General features: G+C 41.0%; 1 protein-coding gene across 5 annotated transcripts in view; it reads left to right on the forward strand.

The window, feature by feature from the left end:
* Window positions 1-24,308, forward strand: part of ATF6 (activating transcription factor 6) — a 103,584-nt gene that overhangs the window by 63,069 nt on the left and 16,207 nt on the right. For all 5 annotated transcript variants that reach the window (XM_020798502.3, XM_020798503.3, XM_078392417.1 and 2 more), the window contains one exon: window positions 21,101-21,185. In XM_020798502.3, the coding sequence (XP_020654161.3) occupies window positions 21,101-21,185 (85 nt within the window). The remainder of the gene's footprint in view (window positions 1-21,100; window positions 21,186-24,308) is intronic.

Genomic DNA, 24,308 nt, shown 5'->3' on the forward strand with positions numbered 1-24,308 from the left:
GGTTTTCTAGGAATTTTGCCGAAACACTCTGCCAAGATATACAGGGGGATACACCCAACTCAAAGCCGAAGTCACTGTAGAGAACTGGCTTGATCCAGTTTGGCTGATTAGATGATGCAGCCATTGTTGGGACTGCCTTGTTTATCTTCGTCCCCTTTTTTGCCACTGGAATTGGTGAAGAAGTGTGAATTCCAAACTCCGTTGTTAATAAAAACTGAGAAACCAGTACCACTTGTTAGTGTTGCAAACTCTCCTGAAATGTATAAATCGGAAGTGTTCAGAAACTTCAGTGGGTCCAAAATGCTACAGTTATATTGTTAAGTGGGGCTGGTCACAGGGATCACATAACTCCCCTGTTACAGCTGCTCCACTGGCTGCTGATCTGTTTCTGGGTTACAATTGAAAGTGCTGGTTCTAACCTCGTCGTTGTTTAGTCGTTTAGTCGTGTCCAACTCTTTGTGACCCCATGGACCAGAGCACGCCAGGCCCTCCTATCTTCCACTGCTTCCCGTAGTTGTGTCAAATTCATCTTGGTTGCTTCGGTGACACTGTCCAGCCATCACATCCTCTGTCGTCCCCTTCTCCTCTTGCCATCACACTTTCCTAACATCAAGATCTTTTCCAAGGAGTCTTCTCTTCTCATGAGATGGCCAAAGTACTGGAGCCTCAGCTTCAGGATCTGTCCTTCCAGTGAGCACTCAGGGTTAATTTCCTTTAGAATTGATAGGTTTGTTCTCCTTGCAGTCCAGGGGACTCTCAAGCCTCCTCCAGCAGCACAATTCAAAGGCATCAATTCTTCGGCGGTCCGCTTTCTTTATGGTCCAGCTCTCACTTCCATACATCACGACAGGAAAAACCATAGCTTTGACTATTCAGACTTTTGTTGGCAAGGTGATGTCTCTGCTTTTTAAGATGCTGTCGAGGTTTGTCATTGCTTTCCTTCCAAGAAGCAGGCGTCTTTTAATTTCGTGGCTGCTGTCTCCATCTGCAGTGATCATGGAGCCCAAGAAAGTAAAATCTGTCACTGCCTCCATATCTTCCCCTTCAATTTCCCAGGAGGTGATGGGACCAGTGGCCATGATCTTAGTTTTTTTGATGTTGAGTTTCAGGCCATTTTTGCACTCTCATCTTTCACCCTCATTACAAGGTTCTTTAAGTCCTCCTCACTTTCTGCCATGAGAGTGGTATCATCTGCATATCGTAGGTTGTTGATATTTCTTCCAGCAATCTTAATTCCGGTTTGGGATTCCTCCAGTCCAGCCTTCCACATGATGTATTCTGCATATAAGTTAAATAAGTTGGGGGACAACATACAGCCTTGTCGTACTCCTTTCCCAATTTTGAACCAATCAGTTGTTCCATATCCAATTCTAACTGTTGCTTCCTGTCCCACGTATAGGTTTCTCAGGAGATAGACAAGGTGATCAGACACTCCCATTTCTTTAAGGACTTGCCATAGTTTGCTGTGGTCCACACAGTCAAAGGCTTTTGCATAGTCAATGAAGCAGAAGTAGATGTTTTTCTGGAACTCTCTGGCTTTCTCTATAATCCAGCGCATGTTTGCAATTTGGTCTCTAGTTCCTCTGCCCCTTCAGAATCCAGCTTGTACTTCTGGGAGTTCTTGGTCCACATACTGCTGAAGCCTACCTTGTAGGATTTTGAGCATAACCTTGCTAGTGTGTGAAATGAGTGCAATTGTATGGTAGTTGGAGCATTCTTTGGCACTGCCCTTCTTTGGGTTTGGGATGTAGACTGATCTTTTCCAGTCCTCTGGCCACTGTTGAGTTTTCCAAACTTGCTGGCATATTGAGTGTAGCACCTTACCAGCATCATCTTTTAAGATTTTAAATAGTTCAATTGGGACGTCATCACCTCCACTGGCCTTGTTGTTAGCCAGGCTTTCTAAGGCCCACTTGACTTCACTCTCCAGGATGTCTGGCTCAAGGTCAGCAACTACATTGTCTGGGTTGTCCAGGATATCCAAATCTTTCTGATACAATTCCTCTGTGTATTCTTGCCACCTCTTCTTGATGTCTTCTGCTTCTGTTAGGTCCCTCCCATTTTTGTCTTTAATCATGTTCATCTTTGCACAAAATGTTCCTTCATGGATTGCTGCCTTGTCATGGCGAAGGGGCTTGAGTAACTCAGAGAAGCTATGGGCTATGCCGTGCAGGGACTCCCAAAACGGACAGGACATAGTGGAGAGTTCCGACTAAACGCAATCCACCTGGAGTAGGAAATGGCAAATATCTTTGCCAAGAAAGCCCCATGATCAGAAACAAAAGGTTCTAACCTATAAAGCCCTAAATGGCTTGGGTCCAAGCTGCCTAAAATTTTAAATAGAATGTTTATTTAATTGTTTTAATATGTGCATAATTTATAGTTTTTGCAATCTTTTTAATCATCATCATCATCATCATCATCATCATCATCATCATCATCATCATCATAATATATTGTCATTGTAAGTATATACACATACAACGAAATTCACAGACACCCAGAGACCAGACACATGCACACACATAAAATTTCCAAACACTCCCCACCCACTAAAAGTCCCCCACTAAAAATACAAACATCTACACCGCAGGCCAAGTAACACAGTCCAACTAATTATTCACTACTGGTGGTCTTTAAGCTCATTATTAATTGCAATTATAGCTCTGGGATAAAAACTATTGAGAAAATGTGTGGTCTGAGTCTTAATTGTTCTATATTTTCTGCCAGATGGTAACGGTTCAAAAAAGTTATAAGCAGGATGGGAAGAGTCTCTCAGGATGCTATGTGATTTCCTTAGACAGCGGGATGTGAAGATGTCATCCAGGGTTGGTAGCTGGAGCCCGATGATATTCTGGGCAATTTTAATCGTTCTCTTTTCCAGTGTTGTGGAACCAGCTCTTATGGAATTACACTTGATCGCCGCCCCCCCCCTCTAACATTTAGAAGACAACTCAAAATGTTGCTTTTCAGGGAGGCTTTCTACACTGACCCTATCTGATTTCAATTTTATGTTCCCTGTCCTGCCGTCATTCAGATAATTGTCCTTGGTGCCATCTGTTCTTATTTTATTAATGTTTTAATTTTTTTGTATCCACTATTTAGTATTGTATGTTTTTCTGTTGTTGTAAACCACGTAGAATAGTGCTTTACATTAATGGGGCGGTATATAAATCAAATGCATGCATGCATGCATGCATGCATGCATGCATGCATGCATGCATGCATACATACATACATACATACATACATACATACATACATACATACATACATACATACATACATACATACATACATACATACATACATACATACATAGGGATTAGTTTAAAATTATTGTCTGATTTTTTTGTCCCAGAAAGTGTACAAAGTGGTATGCAGTAAATTACAAAATAATAATACACAAAAAATATTTCTTTGAACAAAAATAGAGAGGAAAAAGGCAATCAACATAGTTCATTAAAAAAAATAACCTTATTGGGGGATAGAACGTTTCCTCTGCTGAAGTCCCAAGAAAACAGTGTGGCATAACTAGCTTTCTTTCAGGAAAAATAAAAAATCTTAGACTTACTTCATATATGTGTTTAGTTGTGCTCTTTGATGATTTGAAATCATTCCGACAATTTGAACCAGTAGCTCATCAGATTACAGAATGAGGTAATAAAATGGGAAACTCAGTGAAAGTTGCAAGAAGACTGGCTACATTGTGGTGTGGGCTGGACTGATATACCGTATTTGCCGGTGTATAAGGCGACTGGGCGTTATAAGACGACTCCCCAACATTTCCACTCAAAATGTAGTTTGTTATATACTTGCTGTATAAGACTACCCCCTCTTCCGCATGCGTGATTCTGCTTTGGCTGCATCATGGGGAGAGTTCCTTTTGCCGCTTTTGGTTCCTTTTCGGAGAGAGCCAGGGTTTGCTGGAAGAAGGACAACATCAGTGCCGAACAGCTGGCTGTCGGGAACCAGCAGAGAGGCGGCAGCCATTTTGAAAGGCAATAGCCATGTGGTCGCATCTCAAAATGGCTGCCGCTTCTCTGCTGGTTCCCAACAGTCAGATGTTCGGCGCTAGAGTCTGGCTATTCCCAGGCTTCCAAGGAGGAAAAGGCTCAGTCTACTCGGTCTTGCTACCAGGTAAGTGACTTCGCTGGGAGAGAGGGAGGGTTTGCTGGAAGTGCACCCGGCGTATAAGACGACCCCTCCACTTGGAGGCATGTTTTTCAGGGCCAAAAAGTCGTCTTGTACGCTGGCAAATACGGTATATTTTTTTGAGAAGTACCCAATTTTTTTTCTTTCTCAGACATGAGGAGCCATTTAGAAATTGCATTTCCTCTGTGCTCTGTGAAGTAATGCCTCTTTCTTTGCTGCATATGTATACTCTCTCTTGGAGCATGCAATACAAAGTCAGATATTAGACTCCTGGACCAAATAGAGACCTGTGTTCAGTAGCAAATTTTATCATCTTCTGCTACATATGAAAGTTACTTGAATTGAGTATACTAGCACCTAAGAGTAGGACTAAGCTGCCTTCATCTCAGTTGTGCTGCTTGGTTACAGGGAAGGTGTTCTTTCTGTGAAGGAACATTACTTCTACCGCGTTGCGTTTGATAAATAGATTGACTCTTGGCTGCAGGAATATCTGGGTGCAGAAAATACAGTCGTCTGCTTCCAATGCAATGTATAGTTTCGGACTGTGGAATATGTGCCCCCCCCCCAGATGCTGATAAAATTACTGTTTCTATCATCACTATACGTTGGCCACTCTGTCAGGGGGTGCTGGGTATTAAACTGCCAACAACATGTGTGGGGCCACAGATCTCAAGGTTTTTGTCTTTTTAATTTTTTTCCCCTTGGGTTTGCCTGACATTTCAGTAGAGATGGGGGCAAATTGCCATTTTGGCGATTCGTCCTGCTTTGTGATCTGTCAAAGTTGTCGAAGCACCAAGCTCCTCCCCATGAACCAACAAAGCATGAATTGATTCGTCAGTTTGTCAGGGTTTTTTCAGACAGTCTGGGGCTGTCTAAAAAAAAAAAGCTCACTCCCCACCCCCACAGCCTGCCCTCTTCCCCTGTTGCCTCTCTACCTTGACTGCTACAGTCTGCACTGCTGCCAGCACTGATGCTGATGCCACCACCACCATCCACGGCAGCCTATGGCACGGTGGCCTCTGCAGTCTCCATCTAACACCACTTACTGTGATGGCCTCTGCCGCTATGGCCTGCCTTAAGGGAATCCTGGCTGCCCTTTGCAAAGATGGTGCCTGCAGCATTTATGGCAGGCTGTGGCTGTGGAGGCCACCACAGTGCGTGGTGATGGATGGTAGTGGCAGCAAGCAGCAATGGGTGATGGCAGTGCCAGACAGTAGTGGATGGTGGCAGCAGATAAGGGAGGGAGGGGAAAGGGATGGGGTATAGGCTGTGGGGGTGGCTGGCTGTGGGGGTGGCTGGCTCCCTATGGGCCTACCAATCAGTTGATCGGCAGGCCCATAGGCAAAATTGGAAGGCCAAAGGATGGCCTTCATATGGGGGAATGAATAAAAATGGACAAATATTCATCCCTTTGTATTCATCGTGGTCTCTGGAACTCACAAATACAAAGGGATGAATATTCAACAAATCAGTTATTTTTTACATAAATATTGTGATTCATTTTTTATTCTTTTTTATTCATGGGGATCCATGTCTACCTTTCAGTTTTGTTATACATAGTAGATTTTCAGAGACATCCTTCTTGTGTTTAGTATGAATAGAACACTTGCTGGTGTGCAGTTCTTCGAGGTCACCAACCCCTTGCTCAGTGCAGGAATCCAAGTTACAGCATATGTCATAAATGGTTGTCTTGCGTTCTCTTGAACGCCTCCAGCATTGGCGTGTTCTGAGATAATTGGTTCCATTGCTGTGTTACTCTAACAGTTAAGACATTTTTCCTGATATTCAACCAAAATCTGGTTTCCTGTAACTTGAGCCATTATTACATGTCCTGCACTCTACAGTGATTGTGGACAGATTCTTCCTCTCCTCTATATGACAATATTTCAGTTATTTGGAGAGTATTGGAGACTTTAATGCTAGAGTTGGTGCTGATCACAATTCTTGGCCCACTTGTTTAGGCCATTTTGGCATTGGAAAGATGAACAAAAATGGCCAATGCTTACTGGAGTTTTGCTGTTATTATGGTCTTTGTGTCAGCAACACATTCTTTAATACAAAGCTGCAACACAGAGTTTCCTGGAGACATCCAAGATCCAAGCATTGGCATCAGCTCGATTTGATCCTCACTAGACGTTCTAGCCTTCCTAGTGTTACGATCACACGCAGTTACCAGAGTGCTGATTGCGATACTGATCACTCCCTGGTGTGTAGTAGAGTAAAACTGCAAACAAAGAAATTGTATCACACGAAAAAGGAAGGAAGACCACGTATTGACATCAGCAAGACTCGCGATCAAAGAAAAGTGAAGGAATTTGCCCAAGCACTTGAGGAAACCCATCTAAACCTGGCTAATGTAAATACACCTGAACGATGGGAACACTTCAAGACCGCTGTGTACAACAACGCCTTGTCCACCTTTGGCAAGAAGACCAAAAAGATGGCTGACTGGTTCGAAGCCCATTCGGAGGAGTTAATGCCAGCCATCGAGGATAAGAGAAGAGCTCTAACAGCATACAAAACCTGTCCCAGCAAGTACAACCTGCAAGCTCTTCGAGCCGCTTGTAGCCAAGTCCAACAGGCTGCCAGGAGATGCTCCAATGATTATTGGCTTCAGCTCTGCTCTCAGATACAGATAGCAGCGGACACAGGGAACATCTCTGACACCCTCTCCCTGGATGTCGAGCTGGATAAACGCATTGGCAAAGCAGCTACCATGTTCTCTAGACTCACAAAGAGAGTATGGCTCAATAAGAAGCTGACGACACATACCAAGATCCAGATCTATAGAGCCTGTGTCCTGAGCACACTCCTGTACTGCAGTGAGTCCTGGACCCTTTATACACGGCAGGAGAGGAAGCTGAACACCTTCCATATGCGTTGCCTCCGACGGATTTTTGGCATCACCTGGCAGGACAAAGTTCCAAACAAAGTAATCCTAGAATGAGCTGGAATATTCAACATGTATTTCGTTTAGTCGTTTAATCGTGTCTGACTCTTCGTGACCCCATGGACCAGAGCACGCCAGGCCCTCCTATCTTCTACTGCCTCCCAGAGTTGTGTCAAATTCATGTTGGTTGCTTCGCAGACACTGTCCAGCCATCTCATCCTCGGTCGTCCCCTTCTCCTCTTGCCATCACACTTTCCCAACATCAAGGTCTTTTCCAGGGAGTCTTCTCATGAGATCGCCAAATTATTGCAGCCTCAGCTTCAGGTTCTGTCCTTCCAGTGAGCACTCAAGGTTGGTTTCCTTCAGAATGGATAGGTTTGTTCTCTTTGCAGTCCAGGGGATTCTCAAGAGTCTCCTCCAGCAGCACAATTCAAAGGCATCAATTCTTCGGTGGTCTGCTTTCTTTATGGTCCAGCTCTCACTTCCATACATCACGACAGGAAAAACCGTAGCTTTGACTATTTGGACTTTTGTTGGCAAGGTGATGTCTCTGCTTTTTAAGATGCTGTCAAGATTTGTCATCACTTTCCTCCCAAGAAGCAGGCGTCTTTTAATTTCGTGGCTGCTGTCTCCATCTGCAGTGATAATGGAGCCCAGGAAAATAAATGTATACATTACTGAAACATCAGCGTCTACGTTGGCTTGGGCACGTCGTGAGAATGGCTGATGGTCGGATTCCAAAGGATCTCCTGTATGGAGAATTAGTGCTGGGAAATCGCCCCCAAGGGAGACCACAGCTGCAATACAAGGATATCTGCAAGTGGGATCTGAAGGCCTTAGGAATAGACCTCAACAGATGGGAAACTCTGACATCTGACCGTTCAGCCTGGAGGCAGGCAGTGCATCACGGCCTCTCCCAATTTGAAGAGACCCTTGTCCAGCAGGCCGAGGCAAAGAGGAAGTCACAAAAGCAGCAAAACCAGGGCGCTGGACAGGGGACAGATTGGATTTGTCTTCAGTGTGGAAGAGATTGTCACTCTCGAATTGGCCTCTTCAGCCACACTAGACGCTGTTCCAAGTCCTCCATACAGAGCACGTCACCATAGTCTTTCGAGACTGAAGGATGCCTAACTAACTGGAGAGTATTATCAAATCTCCCCTCAGTCTTGTTTTTTCACTAAATATATCCATTTTTCATTTTTTCCCCTCATAAGGCTTTTGGTGTTCTGGGGATTTCATTAATGAGGGAAACATTTTCTCCACAAATGCATATGAATAAGTTCAATGCCCGTTATTACTGGGTACTTCTAAAATTCTATTAAACTGTTATAAACATCACTGCATAGAATGCTCTCCAGGGTCCGATTTGATTTCAGGTGTCCCTTTCCTGGATAAAAAATTACGATTTGCTCATAGTCCATATGGGCAAATTATACTGTATAGCCATACTCCTTCTATACAGTATAGTTGTACATTTCCTCCTATTTTGTTCAGGTGAAATAGCAGGTTACAACCATACTCTTTCTATACAGTATGGCTGTACGTTTCCTCAGTTGTGTTCCAGATGAAATACCAGGTTACAGGAACTGAAATGACATTTCGGGAGTTTTGTTCCTTTTTCAGCCTCCCTGAAGGAAAGGAGTAATATCTTGTGCAAGCATCCAGAACTGAAAGGGAACTATATTCTTTCAGGCCTGAACAGTGCTGTAGTTTGCTGTTTCTTCTGCTAGCCACGAGGCTTTACACGGAATCACTCAACACACAGTGCCACCCTCTCTCATCTGGCACCAATAGGCTGTGTGTTTGTTGGGTGCCTCTCCTGTGTTTCCAGATCTTTGGTCTCAACCTTATGAGATCTAATATGTTTTAATTCTAGGTCAGACCTGAAAATACAAAACATTTGGGGATTACTCTAAACATTGGTGCTTAACCGTTGCTTATAAAATTCTGTCTAGGGCTGCCAGAAAGAAGTAATCTGAAACAGTACACCATTTTATTAACTGTGGGATTGGACAGTTTCTGCTAGAGTGCTTAGATAAGAAGCCCATCTTTCTGTTTCTCCATTGTTTTAGAAGCAAAGACTATAAAAACAGATTGGATAAATTAACATTGAATCTGGAACATTATCAACCCTTGAGAAAGTCATCTTTGAAAAATAAAAAAAGTACATTGAGGTAGTTTTTTCCTGTTTCGGAAAAATGACTTTCAGTAGAAACTATGTATTTCATTCTAAATTTGGTGAAGTAAATGATCACATTTAGAGCTTCTTAAAGATAATTTCTTGTTGCAAGAAATACTAATATTAATTAAATATCCTGATTTATGTTATAACAATAATGCAGTACATGAAAGGAGACCAAGTTAACTGATCTTGGTAACAACCTGGACTGTATGTAGATGACTCCGCCAGTTTTATTGGCTGTTTAAAAAAAGTCTTCATTGATTGGGTGTGGATGCATAGCTACTCAGAAAGGTCAATAGATTTTGTTGTAAAATTCTCTAGACGTAAAGTTTATTTAAGGATGGTATTTGTCAGAACCCCTTGTCTAGTCTAACCTGTTCTATAATATGAACCATCCCATATAATTATATGTAGCAATGCGATTGCTGTATCAAGGGTGAAGCAAAATTTTATTTATATGAATTGACATAAATGATTTTGAGTGATACAGAACAACCATGCAAGTACCATATTTTTCCATGGATAAGACTATACTTTTGTCTAAAATTTTTAGACTAAAATTGAGGGTCGTCTTATACACGGAAGTAAGCTGAGGAGAGTACAAAAACAAGCGGAGGGGAAAGCAGGGATCAAACTGTTCCTGCAGGGCTTTGATCCCTGCTTTCCCCTCTGCTTTCTAAGTCCCATGGGGCTTAACAAAAGGACGGGGAGAGAACCAAAGCAACCCTGTGGCTGTATAAGGGGGAAAGGGATCAAAACGATTGTGCAGTTGTGGGAGTGCTTTGATCCCTTTCCCCCTACACTTGCTAAGCCCCACTTCAAGTTCTTAATTTTGTGTTAGAAAAGTGGGGGGGTGTCTTATACACAGAAAAATACAGTACATCCATTTTTAATTTTTTTCTATCTCATTTGCAGTGGATCTGAATCTTTTCTTACATTACCCCTGTGCCTTTGCAGGCAATGCATCGTACATATCCAAGATTAAAAATAAAAATTAATATTAAAAATATCCAACCAAAAATCAGCTGAAATGAATTATATTGTCAAACTTCCATTAGCAATATACATTGAAGTTTAAACAAAATTATTTAACATTGTAAAGAGTAGTGCCACCCCTTGGAAATTTCTTGAAAAGTTACAATTGTAGAAGGGGCAGTTGTGTTAGTCTGTGCAAGCATTAATATGAAAACAAAATAAAAATAAAGAGTACAAAAAGACAAAATCATGGTGACACTTTAAAAACTAACTTTTATATTTTTAAATGTGAGCTTTCGTGGACAAGTCCACGTCATCAGACATTAGAGAAGAAGATCTGCATGGTTTACTAGCTTTTTACGGGGCAAATGGTATGAATCTTCCCTTGCACCAACACATATGGCCTAAGGAAAGCTTTTTAGTAGTGCAGAAAAATCCCTGATCTGTTTTGAGGCAAAGAATTATGGGATTAATTGGCATGGAGCCCAGAACAGATGTTGATCATGATGTCTTGTGAACAACATTTACAGATCTGTATCCTTTCGCAAATGGAGCCAGCACTTGCCTTGGAATGATTTTCCTTCATCTGGCTTCGGTAACACATGTACATCAGTAGTAAAATTGTACAACTGCTTCCTGAGCCAAACCCATTCACGCCTACATATTCCCTGCAGTTGTTCCTAAGAATCCAGCAGTTATTCTTAGAATAACACATGATCCTGCTCTATATTAGGGTGTCTCCAGTCCTTCATTTTAGGGTGAAGAGAAGAGTTTTGTTTGCACCCTTTGCATGCTTCGAAGTCAGCGGAAACAAATGCTGCTTGCCTTCATACAAGAGTTTCTTTGGTGTGTTCTTATTTCTAGTATTTTTTAATAATGAACCATCCCAGCAGTAATTCTTAGAATAACACATGATCCTGCTCTAAATTGAGGTGTCTTCAGTGCTTCATTTCAATAGAAATTCAAATAAATAAATAATTCCTATCATTCAGAGGAGGCCAATTACCTCTGCCTGGTGCTCAGGTCTGTTCTCTGCTTTCTTTTTTTCTGGAAGTCTCTAAAATCCTCATAGCTTTAATGATTGCAGTAGGTTACGGGCACTACCCATTTGTTTCTTTTTTAAAAAAATCTCATTTAAGTGCCTTGCAGCACAACCCTCTCTCCTTTGCTTGATGCTTTGCCTGATGCTTCTTTTTTTAATGAATTATATTGTGCACTTAATACGGTGCTCTAATCTGTCATAAGTGTAATGTCATCACCATTCATGTCTGTAGTGTCCCTCTTAAGCACTCTAGCAGAAAGGCTGTCAGACCAGCAACTTGAAACCTTGCACGTTCTTCCACTGTTTTGCCACCTTGTGAAGAAATGAAGAGCATGAAATAATGTGATGATCAAAGCAAGCCTCACTTCATGTCTGGCCAGAGGAGGCATTTCCATGGGGTATTTAATATCTGACACCTCAAGAAAAATACGTATTGTGCTTTTCCAAAAGCACCTTGTAAATGTGCAGCAGTCTTTGAATGTGTAAATGGGTTTTTGCAGCAGATGATAGCAAATGATGATATAATACAAGTGAGTTGTCTAAAAACTGTGAAGTTTTATATCTTACTAGTAGCTTGAAGCAAAAAATATGCATAGTTGAGAAAAAAAACCTACCAAGATTTTAGGAAAGAAGCCGGAAAAGTGAAAAGCTAGAAAATTAAGTCCTCTCATGTTCTTTACCTTTGCTTTATTCGTACTGAAACTGGGATGCTTAGCAGATTTTGTCATTTCTGCAGTAAGGTGATATTTCTGGGATCATTGATACTTTCATAGCAGTTTTTAATCTTTGGGTACATTAGCTGGTATGACATTGCATGCCTATTGCCTTACAGTAGCGTCCTCTTCCATCATGTTTCTCATCATTGACCGTCTTGCAAACAAGTAAGTAAACAAGAGTTGCACTCAGGCTTTTCGTCTAGAGAGAAAGGAGAGACTGAAAATTGATACTTTAGCTTCTTTATCTCACACTGAATTTGCAAATCCAGCACCATACGTTCAAGAAAAATGAATATTACATCTGCCCCAATTTTAATCATCTTTAACTTCTGAAGACGTCAAGAGGACTTGAAAGTGTGCTTTGTTTGTAATTTTTTAATGATCCCATTTTTTAACAATTCTTAAGATATGGTTTCAAGCTTATAAGGAACAGAGTCTAATAGTATATTGAACTGAAGGAAAATATATAGCCATTGAGCTGACAGTAGCAGTATCTGCAAAATATGTGAATAGGAGCAACTTTTAGTTAACTTCATTATTAGTAGCCATTTTTTCCATAGTTTATTTAATCTTGCAGTATCCCTAAGAATCCTAATGGAAGCAACTGGACTAAGGTTGCTTCTGTTTCTCATTGGGGATTGTTAATGTTAGTGTTCTTAGGGAGATCATGGAACCAAGATTCCAGATGTTATTTTCAGTGCAAAGTCTCAAAGGCAGCGTGATAAAACTCGAGAAGGAAAGTATTTGCTAAAATGAATGAGGCTACATTTTCAGTGGTGCACTTGGAACAAATGGCTCGGGACCCAGAGGTGCTCCTACTACACAGGCAGTAACTGTATGGGTTATGTTTTTATTTAACTGTTGAATGTAGCAGCTTGGGTCACTCTGAATACGTATGGCGTTAGGCTCCTTGTTACATTGAAGGTGCAGGGCTGAAATGTGCACATGTGAGGATTTTTGTACTGCTTTCTATTACACTTCTGTTTTACTTATTGAGTAATCATTTATTTAATTTCTGTCCCATCACTCCTACAATATGTTATCCACCCATGCAATATTATGCCAGCTGCTCTACAATATCAATCACATTAATCTGCCTTTGAAAATGGATACTGCTAAAATGCAAATAAATGTTCAAGCTTGCAAGGGAAGGAGTGTTTTTGAAAGCACAGAATTAACTGTGCCACGAATGACTGCTTTTTGAAATGAGATTTATGGTATAACAAGGGCCTTGTGGCAGTACAGTTGGTATAAATGGTAGCTGTATGGCGCTCTTTTCCTTTTCTCTCATGCTGCTGACAAATTGCTATTTATGGAAAAGGTCCACTGTCGCAAGTTGTGCTCTGTACCACTTGAAATCTTAGAGCAGTCTGAGTATGTGTGAGTGGTTTTGTGGGGAACAATTTTAGTAGTTTAAGTGCATTGCATATTATCTTTACTTCCAGCCATACTGTGCAATTTTTGAAACAGTTGCATTGTGTAATCTACAAGGGAATGTAGCATGGGTGTCAGTTTTATACATATAGTGGAAAATTAGACTAAGGCTTAGACAGCCATTTCAAAATGATAGTTAACATCAAGCTACTGCAATTAAAAAACTAAAACAGATTATTTTTATCCATCCTAGATCACATATATTTAATACATCTGATATTATGCAAAGCCTGTTCAATAAACTATATTTGAAACAAATTATTTTGTATCTGCCCTACTGCACAAAAAAAATGTAATAGTACATAATTCAGTGCCATCTTCTGTTACTGTCAAGATATGGAAGAGAAATAAAACTCAGCAATACATTTGATGCCTGAAATCCATTAATAAGTTGTGGCTAGAGTAGACGCATTGAATTACACTGGTATCTCGCTAGACGATGACCCCGCTGTACGACGAATCCGCAGTACGGTGACTTTTTGCGATCGCTATAGCAATTCGCAAAACAGTCATTCCTATTGGGGAATTCTGCTTGATGACGACTTGGTCCGTGCTTCATGGACTGTTTATTCGCAAGAAGGTGGTCTTTACAGCTGATTGTCGGGTTCATAAAATGGCTGCCCTGTGTTTTCTGGACCCATGCTTCGCAGGGAGGCCATTTTAACAGCTGATCGACGCTTGGAAAATGGCTTCCTCTATGGGCGATCTTTGCTGGACGATGAGATAATTTCCCCATTGAAACGCATTAAATGGGTTTCAATGCATTCCAGTGGGGAATTGTTTTTTGCATGACAACGATTTTGCTTAACAGTGATTTTCCTGGAATGGATTATCGTCGTCATGCGGGGCAGCACTGTAATGGAACTTACAAGGGAGTTGACTCACCAAATCTCCACTGATTTCAATATGCTTATTTTTGTTGTTGTTTAGTCGTTAAGTCATGTCCGACTCTTCGTGACCCCATGGACCAGAGCATGCCAGGTCCTCCTGTCTTCCACTGCCTCCTGGAGTTGGGTCAAATACATGTCTGTAGCTTCAGTGACACTGTCCAACCATCTTGTCCTCTGTCGTCCCCTTCTCCTCTCGCCCTCACACTCCCAACATCAGGGTCTTTTCCAGGGAGTCTTCTCTTCTCATTTTAGTTGTGACTTACTACTGGATTTGGCAGCCATTGGCAAATGACTGCCAAATTATTTTATTTTATTTTGTAGTATTTCATAACTTCAGTATTTTATGATTCTGTGATTTTATATACCACCCATCTAGTAGCAAGCACTACTCTGGCTGGTTTACAACAGTTAAAATCACACTCTACCATCAAATCAAAAACACAAATAATAATAAGAAAACTCCTTAGAGGTTTGGGTCAAAAAAATCTCTCACAGGGAGAGGATATTCTTGAAAGGTTCTTTAAATAGCTGAGTTTTAATGGACTTCAGGAGGGAGGGAGCTTCGTGTACCTCTGCAGACAATGAGTTCCGAAATGTTGTTGCCAACACCAAGAAGGCCCAGTTCCTGGAAGTCATTTTCTGGGCCTCCCTTGGGGCTGTGCTGAATAGAAGAACTTAGGGAGAGATGCTCCAACAAATAATAAGATCCGAAATCATACAAATCATTATTAGCACTTTGAAGTTGGTATGGAAGAAAACAGGGAATCAACACAGATATGCCAGAATCGGGAAGATGTGATTGTATTCCCAAAGCCCCAAAGTCAACTTGGTTGCTATCTTTTGCACCTGCTGCAGCTTCCGTGTCACCTACAAAGGCAGACCCATGCAGAGAGCATTGCAGTAGTTGATCAGTGAGATCACCTCTGGCTGGTGTCTCAAATCCTGTCATTTACTACTACACAAATCAGCAGGGTGATAAGAGTGTTTTTAAATTAGGTTACCGCCATGCAATTATTCAACAGGGAGTAATTGATAAAACCATTAGTAACACTTGTAGAGATAACAGCCAGCAAAATCATGCAACCATAATTATCCCTAATGGATATATGCTATAAATTTTGGCAAGGAAAAATAAATCTGGTCAGGGATTTCCTGTCCAGATAAGGTCGCCATTGTGTAATCTGCTGAAGATGGGAAAAGGGAGGCGTGACCATGACAGAAATTTGATAATATCCCATAAGGAGTGTCAGGTCCAGGAGCACCCCCAAGTTGTGGACCTGGTCCTTTAGAGAGAGTATAACCCCATCCAGAGCAGGCAGAATACCCCCAACAACAGAATACCTCAAACTTGTCATGATTCAATTTCAGTCTCTTAATCCTTCTCTGGTCAATTATTGAGGTCAGGCATCACTCAAGAATCCACACAACTTCCACTGCTGAAGAGGTAAAAGGGAGATGGAGTTGCGTGTCATCTATGTATTTATGACAGCAAACTCCAGATGACCTCTCCCAGTGTACTCACATACTGTAGATGTTAAAGAGCATCGGGGAGATTATGAACCCCTATGAGACGCTACAGAGTTGAAACCTCCCTAAGGTGCACCATGTATATATGGCCATCAAGAAAGTACACGAGCCATTGTAATGCCAGGCCTCCAATTCTTAGATTCAATAGTCTGTCCAGGAGGATATCATGGTTGGCGGAATCAAAGGCCACTGAGAGATCCATAAGATCCAATATGGTTACACACCTCTGGTTGGCCTCCCTTAGCAGGTCATCAAGCATGGCAATAGGAACTGTCTTCGTCCCATGGCTTAGCTTAAACTCAGATTGAAATCGATCTAGACTATCAGTATATTCCAAGAATGTCTGCCACAACCCTTTCTAGCAGTTTTCTCATAAATGGAATATTAGCAATTAGGCTATAATTATTTAAATAATCTATCACTAAGTTAAGACTTTTTCAGAATTGGCCTAGATATTGTTTCTTTTGAGCATGGGAGTTTATAGCCCTCTTGCAAAGATGAGTTTAATTTAGGTGGCCCATTCAAACATTACCTCGTCAGATGTTAAGAGCCAGTGGCGAGGTCGTGGCCTTACAGCATGCAAATAGCTTGTCCATGTCATCAGGTGTTACAGGCTAAAATCAGTCCAGCAGAACTGGACAAGACTGTGGGTTGCATATCCCAACCTGATCTACTTTATCATTAACAGAGTCTAGGTTCCTTCGGATGGTTTCAGACTTAGATTGAAAATGGGCTGCAAATCGATTACAAATGGCTATATCTGATTAAGAACCATCAGACTGCCCAGCATTTGTGGTGTCCCAAACCACTTGGTAGCACGTCGCTTGCTGATCATGTCACAAAAGGGTGACTACTGGTTCTTTTGTATACCAGGAAGAACAACATTAAACAGCAAAGAACCTCACAAGACACATTAATAAATGCAAAAATAAATATACTTTATTACCTATTGATTACAATTCTAAATAAAGGGATTTCATGCGTTCAGCACATTCACACCACATCCATACTCACCAAAGAGAGAATTCTTTATCCGCATTGTCCAAGTTCCAAAGAAGGTAGTTAGTTCCAAAAGCTTTTTGGTTTCAGCAGACAGACAGACAGACAAACAGACAAACAAACAGATTAACAGTCAGACTAATATTTTTCCAGACCCCTCTTCTTATATTCTATTTGTGCAGTTTTTTTAATAGAGCATGCATAAAAGACATTTCTTTGTCTCAGGTTGCTCACAGGACATGCGCAGTAGACATTCCTTTGTTTGCCCCTAGATACATGGTCCTTATCACTTATTGTGAAGTATGGAATGCTTAACATGTCTTCCATCACTTAGTGGACAGGTGTGGAATCTGCTTTGCTCAGGAGGATCTTTGTACCAGGGTCTTCTTAATCCCCTTGACTCTACTCCCAGTGGCAGATGGTTTTTGTCAATTTAGTTCAGAATGTTAACAGTTCAAGGGTTGAATCTTTCACAATGAGGGCTTCTAGCTAGACAAACAAAGTCCCGTAGTTCCCCTGGTTCTGTTGGTCTCCATCTTTGCGTCCTAATTCTCTCTAGTTCTTCACCTGATCCAGGCAAAACATGCACACACCTGACAATCAGAAGTCTCACTAACGAGCTTAGTGTCATAAGCTGTCTTGGCCAATTGTATACCATTACAAAATTTGCTGGACACTTTTCTGATTGGAACCAGGTAACTATCCAAGGGAACTTTCCTCCAGTTGTTCTCTCTAGTCTTCTCCTCATTTGTTTCAGAGCTTGTAGCTCACCCATGAACCAGGATGAGGGATGAGCTGTGAAACAGAGAGAATATCTGCGAGTGATCATATCAGCCACCCTGGTCACCAGTGGTGGCTGACATGGTCACCCAGATCACAAAGTTTGTTCACCAATGAATAAACTTTGTGATCTGGGTTTTGACAAGAGCACCAACCAGAGCTGTCAGAATATGACCCCCAAGGCATTCCGAAAACCAGTTAGGGTTTCCAAAAGTAGCCTTCAGGAGCGGACCATCCTGAGCAGCGTTCCTGCTCAGGAGGGCACTGCACATCCAAATTTTAGCAAAGAATGATCTGTCCACAACAGGGTTGAAGTTGTTAAATCCATGACTCTGATCATCATCACTCCAGGCTGCTGTAAACAACGCAAAGGGTGTATAGTCCGCCAATTGAGTGGGACCATTTGAAGTTTTAATGTTTGAGATATAAATATCTGGAATACGTTTTTAGTAATATTTAACACATGTAATAGAAATTGAAACATGAATCTTGAAAACCCACTGTCTGTTCCTGTCATCTAAAGACAGAATAAATCAGAACACTTCAGACCCCAGAACAGGTTGCATTATAATTTTGATGGAATGATGATCTGTAGAGAAGTCTTAAATCTGTATGCTTGGCATGACCACTGGAAAACTATCACCTTGGAAATACAAGATTGCCAAAACAGCCCCTGGCTCCAATAGATTTTTTTTCATGGCTATCTGTAGCTCTGTAATCTCCTAAACCAGATGTTCTATACATTCTAAAATTCAATACAAAGCAATGTGCTTCATTAATCAAGCTGGAGTAGGGAAGGTTTGGTTTGGGGTTTTTTTTTTTTGCTGCGAAGAACCTCTAAAGGCTCAACACTTTTTATCCTACAACTACTGCTAGAGCTAGACTAGGAAAAGTAATGAGTATCCCATTTGTGCATGATAAAAGTTGAGTGAGAAAAATACAAATGGGAGACTGAGTCTCAAGATGTATAAAAATGTTAACAATACAGATTTTATTCTGATCTAAAAAGCTCAGGCTCAACACATTTTAGTGATGGCCTTCTTCAGGAGCTAAGCATAAAATGGAAATATATGTTAATTTAGAAACAGCTGGCTTGAGACAGTTACAACTTTTTTTCCTTATCTATACTGTTAACAATATAATAGTATATATGCACATAATGAGCTCCATAAACTCCCGGTACAGCTTAATGACAGCATCTAAATTGCATACCAAGCTTTTAGGACTTTAGCCATCTCATTTGGTCTCTACCAGCTCCAACATTACTCCAAAGTGCAAATGCAAAAGGGATGGAATCTACTTATTCTCAGCTGGCAGACGAGTCAAGGAGAGTGAGATAATCAGCGAGGTGTTGGGGACTGTGCTAGAATAAGAGCAAGAAATCTATTTCTTCATTTAGCCCCAAAGGGCTAATGTCCAGCCTCAAAATCCAGTCAATTTCCCCAAGAACCTCTCATACTTAACCGGAACCATACTCATGACCCAGAATATTAAAACTCTTGCTGTGTGGTTAAATTCTGTGAAGTGGCTGACGAAAGGACTGCCCTGTCTTCTATTTCTTAAATTACTGAGATGTTCTCCTCTCTTAATCTTAAGAAGTCTAAAGATCTTCCCTATATTTGTTGCAAGGACAGCTGATGGCATAGATCATTCCTTTAGTATTGCAGTAGGTAAATTTCTTCAGGATGTATAATTTGCCATTATGTAGATCTTTAAATTCCATCATATGACATCTATTTCTACAATAGGCACAAATGTCCACAGGGATGGTGTCCTGTGGGAAGGGAAGAACCAGGTAGAATGCTCGGGATTTTTGGTGGTACTCTGTCTTTAAATCCACTCTTTACTAACATATCCCCTAGGTTTCCTGTTCTTTTAAATGATACCTGTACTCCCTCCTGAAACCCTTATATACTTTCCTAGATGTGCCAATGCCTCTTTATGCATTTCTGTGGTTTGTTATTGACATGATCATATGACAGAACACAGTTAACAGGATTTGTAGGGTTTTTTGTTTGTTTGTTTGTTTGTTTAGAAGACTCAGTCTGGTATTAGTGGCCTTATCAAAACTATTATCTATGACCTCTGTCCCTTAACTGATTTCTCAATATTAGAGATTCCTGCTCAAAGTCCTTCCTCTTGGTGCAGTTCCTTTTCATCCTTAAAAACTGACCATATGGGAGATTTTGACGTAGAGATCTAGATGGGAGCTATCAAACCTCAAATAAGTGTTACAATCTGTTGATTTTCTTTGTGTACCTTTGTGTAACATTTCCCTGATTCTTTCTTGATAGTGTGGTCTAAGAAATGTATCTCATATTTAGTGTCAAATTTGACATTGCTGTCCAGAATATTGAGCCATCCAAAGAACTGTTCTACTAAACATTCTGGGCCCGTCCAAATCATGAAAACATCATCTAAGGACTTTGAGCAGGAATCTCTAATATTGAGAAATCAGTTAAGGAACAGAGGTTAACCACATGAGGTCACAGATAATAGTTCTGCTAAGGTCAATAAAACCAGATGCAGTGCTCTTCTAAACAAACAAATAACCTGTAAATCATGTTAACTGTATTCTGACATATGATAATGTCACTAACAACATTGTCAACATTTTTTAACATATTGAGACTCAGTCTCCCATTTGTACTTTTGCTATCAGTGGATGTACCAATTCCCTCTGCTAGAGTTGAGTGGGCCAGATTAAAGTTGGATAAATCCTACAGCAGTTTACCTTCATCTTAAGGATTTATATCCTACTTTCCATAAACTCTGAGATTTTTTTAAAGAGTGATACATGCTTTACAACATGGCTTTATCTGGTGAGCACTTATTGTTCATTTTGCCTCTATGTGGCCCTTTTTCCTTTATGTGGTTACGAACTGGTTTTGCACCTTCATTGAGAAAACTGGATAACTTTACCTGTTTGCTGTTCCCTTGGACAAGAAATTAACAATTGTGATAGTCCCTTGAAGTGTAGTAGGAGTAACAGTACAGTTGTAATAACAATTATTACAATCCCAGATATAATTCTAATTAGCTCTTGTCTGCATTCAGAAGCAAGCAAGATCAGATATATAGAGGTTTCATAGTAGTCATTGAGAATTTTGTGAACATAAAGAAGGAAGTTGTTGCAGAAACAGATTTTTAAATTAGAAGTTATTTGTACTTATACTTAAATTCTTTTAACATTAGCAAACTGGTGCTTGCAAATCTGGTTCTCTGGGGTCATAACGACAAAGCTAATTTGAATTCTTACATCAGAGTAGACTTCAGATGCTAGTTGTTCATGATTTATTCCTGCTTTCAGCCCTTGAAAATGTATCATGCTACTTATCAGGTGTGGAGGAAAAATGGTAGTGTTTCAAAAGGTTCTTAAGAAAGTACATCAATTGTGTTTGACTTAACTCTGACTTGATCTGTTATGGAGGTTTTCTGAATGGTGTGGATGCATATTTCCAATGTATGGTTTCCCAGTCTGAGTAGGTTTCCTACTTCAATGTTTTTCAGGATCATCTATTGCTGCCTGCTACCACCCATAATAAAACCAGGCGACCAAAGATGTCAATAGTACTGCCAGCAATAAACATCAGTGGTGAGTATTAAGTGTGACATATTGGAGAAAACGATGTTCCTTTGCAAAAGTCAAATTGCTTAAATTGTTTGTGAAAACAAGTGTTGCATCAGTTGTGTGATACCAATTTGGCTGATGTTCTAGAACTAAAGTACGAGGGGGTGCTAATAAGTATTGAGCCTTACCCAGAAAAAATTGAGCTAGGAAGCTATAAATTGCAGGGTGTATTGGCCAATTTGTCTATATTCAACGGTGTAAAAATCAACTACCTATGATTTTAACTTAACTTTCATTTTCCGGTCCAAAGTGAACATGGCAGCACCTCCAGATTAGTTCAGTGCGGAAGAGCAAAGGACCACAAGTTCCTGTTTCTCCAAGGAAAAGGTGCAAAGCAGATCCATGATGAAATGTCACAAACTATGGGTGACAGTGGCCCTTCATTTGCATCAGTTAAACGTTGGGTTGTCAACTGGCCATTTCGGTGTTGAAAGTGAGAAACCCAGTGGAAGGCCTGTTTCTGGCTCTGTACCTGCAAATGTGAAAGCCATCCATGACATGATCATGGAGGACCACCGAATATCAGCCCAAAGTATTGCCATACAGTGGTGCCTCGCATAGCGACGTTAATCCGTGCAGCAAAAATCGCTGCTAAGCGATTTTGTCGCTATGCGATTTTAAAAAGCCCATAGAAACGCATTAAAACCTGTTTAATGCATTCCTATGGGCAAAAAAACTCACCTTAAAGTGAAGATCCTCCATACGGTGGCCATTTTCGCTGTCTCTAAAGCAGGGAATCCGCGCAAAAACACAACGGGTGGCCATTTTGTTTACCCGGCGGCCATTTTGGAACCGCCGATCAGCTGTTAAAAAATCATCGCTTTGCGATGATCGGTAAGCGAAACAGCGAACCGATGTCGCAAAGCGATAAAACCTCATAGGAAACATTGCAATGCAATCGCTTTTGCGATCGCAAAAAGTTAATCGCTATGCGGTTTCGTCGCTAAACGGAGCGCCCGTTAAGCGAGGCACCACTGTATATCTGAGAATATCAAGTGAGAGAGTTGGGTTGTCAATTTTAAAACTGGCCATTTTAGTGTTGAAAGTGAAAAACCCAGTGGAAGGCCTTTTTCTGTCTCTGTGCCTGCAAATGTGAAAGCCATCCATGACATGATCATGGAGGATGGCCGAATATGAGCCAATATGAGAGAGCTGAATATGAGAGAGTTGGTGCCATTATCCACAACAACTAGGAAAGGAGAAAGCTGGCAGCAAAGTGGATCCGCAAACTTTTGACAACCGAACAAAAGAGGAATGTGTGGAGCCATTGGTGGCTGTTTTGGAACATTTTGGAAGAAATGAGTCAGATTTCCTGGCAAACTGGAAACTGATGATGAGACATGGATCTACTGTTATGATCCTGAGACAAAGGAACAGTTTAAGGAATGGAGGCACAGTGGTTCCCCCAGGCCAAAGAAGTTCCAAGTGCAAAGATCGGTGCAGAAGCAAATGGCAACAGGTTTTTGGGGTAAGAAGGGAGTTCTGCTGGTGGACTGCCTTCAACAGGGTTCAACCATCAATGCAAAAATATTACTGTGCTTTATTGATGAAGTTGAGGCAAAACATCAAGGAAAAACGTCGAGGAAAGCTCTCTCAGGTGTCATCCTGTTGCATGTCAGCGCCTCGTCACACAGTACAGATGAAACAATGGCAAAACTGACCTCTTTAGGCTTTCAAGTGATGCTCCATCCACCCTATGCTCCTGACCTGGCTCCTTCTGACTATTATCTGTTCCCCAAACTCAAAAAACACCTAAAGGGACAACGATTTGGGAGTGTTCTGAAGGCAACTAATGCTGCAAATGAGTGGATACACCAGCAGTTGGAAGAATTTTATCTGCAGGGACTTAAGAAGCTGCAGGACATACGTTGCAAGTGTATTGACTTCCTGGGGGAATATGTAGAATAGTGTGGCAGTTACAGCTTCCTAGCTCAACTTTTTCTGGGAAAGGATCAATACTTATCAGCACCCCCTTGTATATACTAGTAATTTTGGTACAGCATTAATAGTTCATATTTTTAATAGGGACTGGATAATGCATTCAGCAGATTCAAAGGACAAAGCTTTTCTTTGTGCTGTTCCAAATTGCCTTTCCCCCTAACTACCAAACTTTGTCACTAGCATTCCTTTTCAGACATGGTAACATGATGGCTACCCAGTTCAAAATGGTATAGTCTAAAAAATTGTTTTTATTATTCATTTTGCTAAATTTTAAGACTGCCTTATGTATAGATAATATAGCTTTTTGAAAAAGCTCCCAAGATTTTTTTTCTTATTTCATTTTTAAAGTATCAGGATTTGGTTTGGTATTCACATGCCTGAAAAATGCATTTAATGCCCTTGCAGTGGGAAGGGTTTTTATTATTATTATTTTATTTTTATTTTTTATCAGAGAGGGCTTTTCACACTGGCAGGCATGTGGTTTATCACTTGCAGACTGAACTCTGTTTCTGATAACAATATGGAAAATTTTACATTTTCTTTGGAAATGTTCCTTGGTTCCGTCCCGTCCCCCCCCCCCCCCCGGTGTCCAACAGTTTTCCAAAGAAAGTGGACAGAGTGATACTCTTGTTCTGTGCCAGAAAGGAACGTGTAGAGAGGTGAAGGCCTGATACACATGCCAGCAGTACCTTCTTGGCTGGATCAAGAAGGCGGATGATATTAAATTCAGTTGTACTGCTGTTTAAAGCTTACAAGAATATTCAGTGGGAAACAGGATTTGTGAGAAGATAGAAGGCTGATTTACTTGTGGTGGCCTTGAGCTTCCAGCTGCTAATGTTGCTATGTGCTGCAGAAAGCTGTTTCAATTGTCAATGTTAATCCTAAAGGCCAACTGAGATGTCCTATTCTGACCCATAGTTAGGATGAGCATCAATAACCTCCAGAGATCCATGAATTGCACACGCCCATTGCAGACATCCTGCCTCCACACCTTGCCTACCCCAGATATTTGTCTTGTAAAAAAGCCTAACTTCTATAACATCCTGAAGATGCTGGCCACAGAGACTGGCGAAACATTAGGAAGAACAACCTTCAGAACACGGCCAAAGAGCCCGAAAAACCCACAACATCCATTAGATCCTGGCC

This window comes from Pogona vitticeps, chromosome 4, assembly GCF_051106095.1.
Source record: "Pogona vitticeps strain Pit_001003342236 chromosome 4, PviZW2.1, whole genome shotgun sequence".
Taxonomy (NCBI): Eukaryota; Metazoa; Chordata; class Lepidosauria; order Squamata; family Agamidae; genus Pogona; species Pogona vitticeps.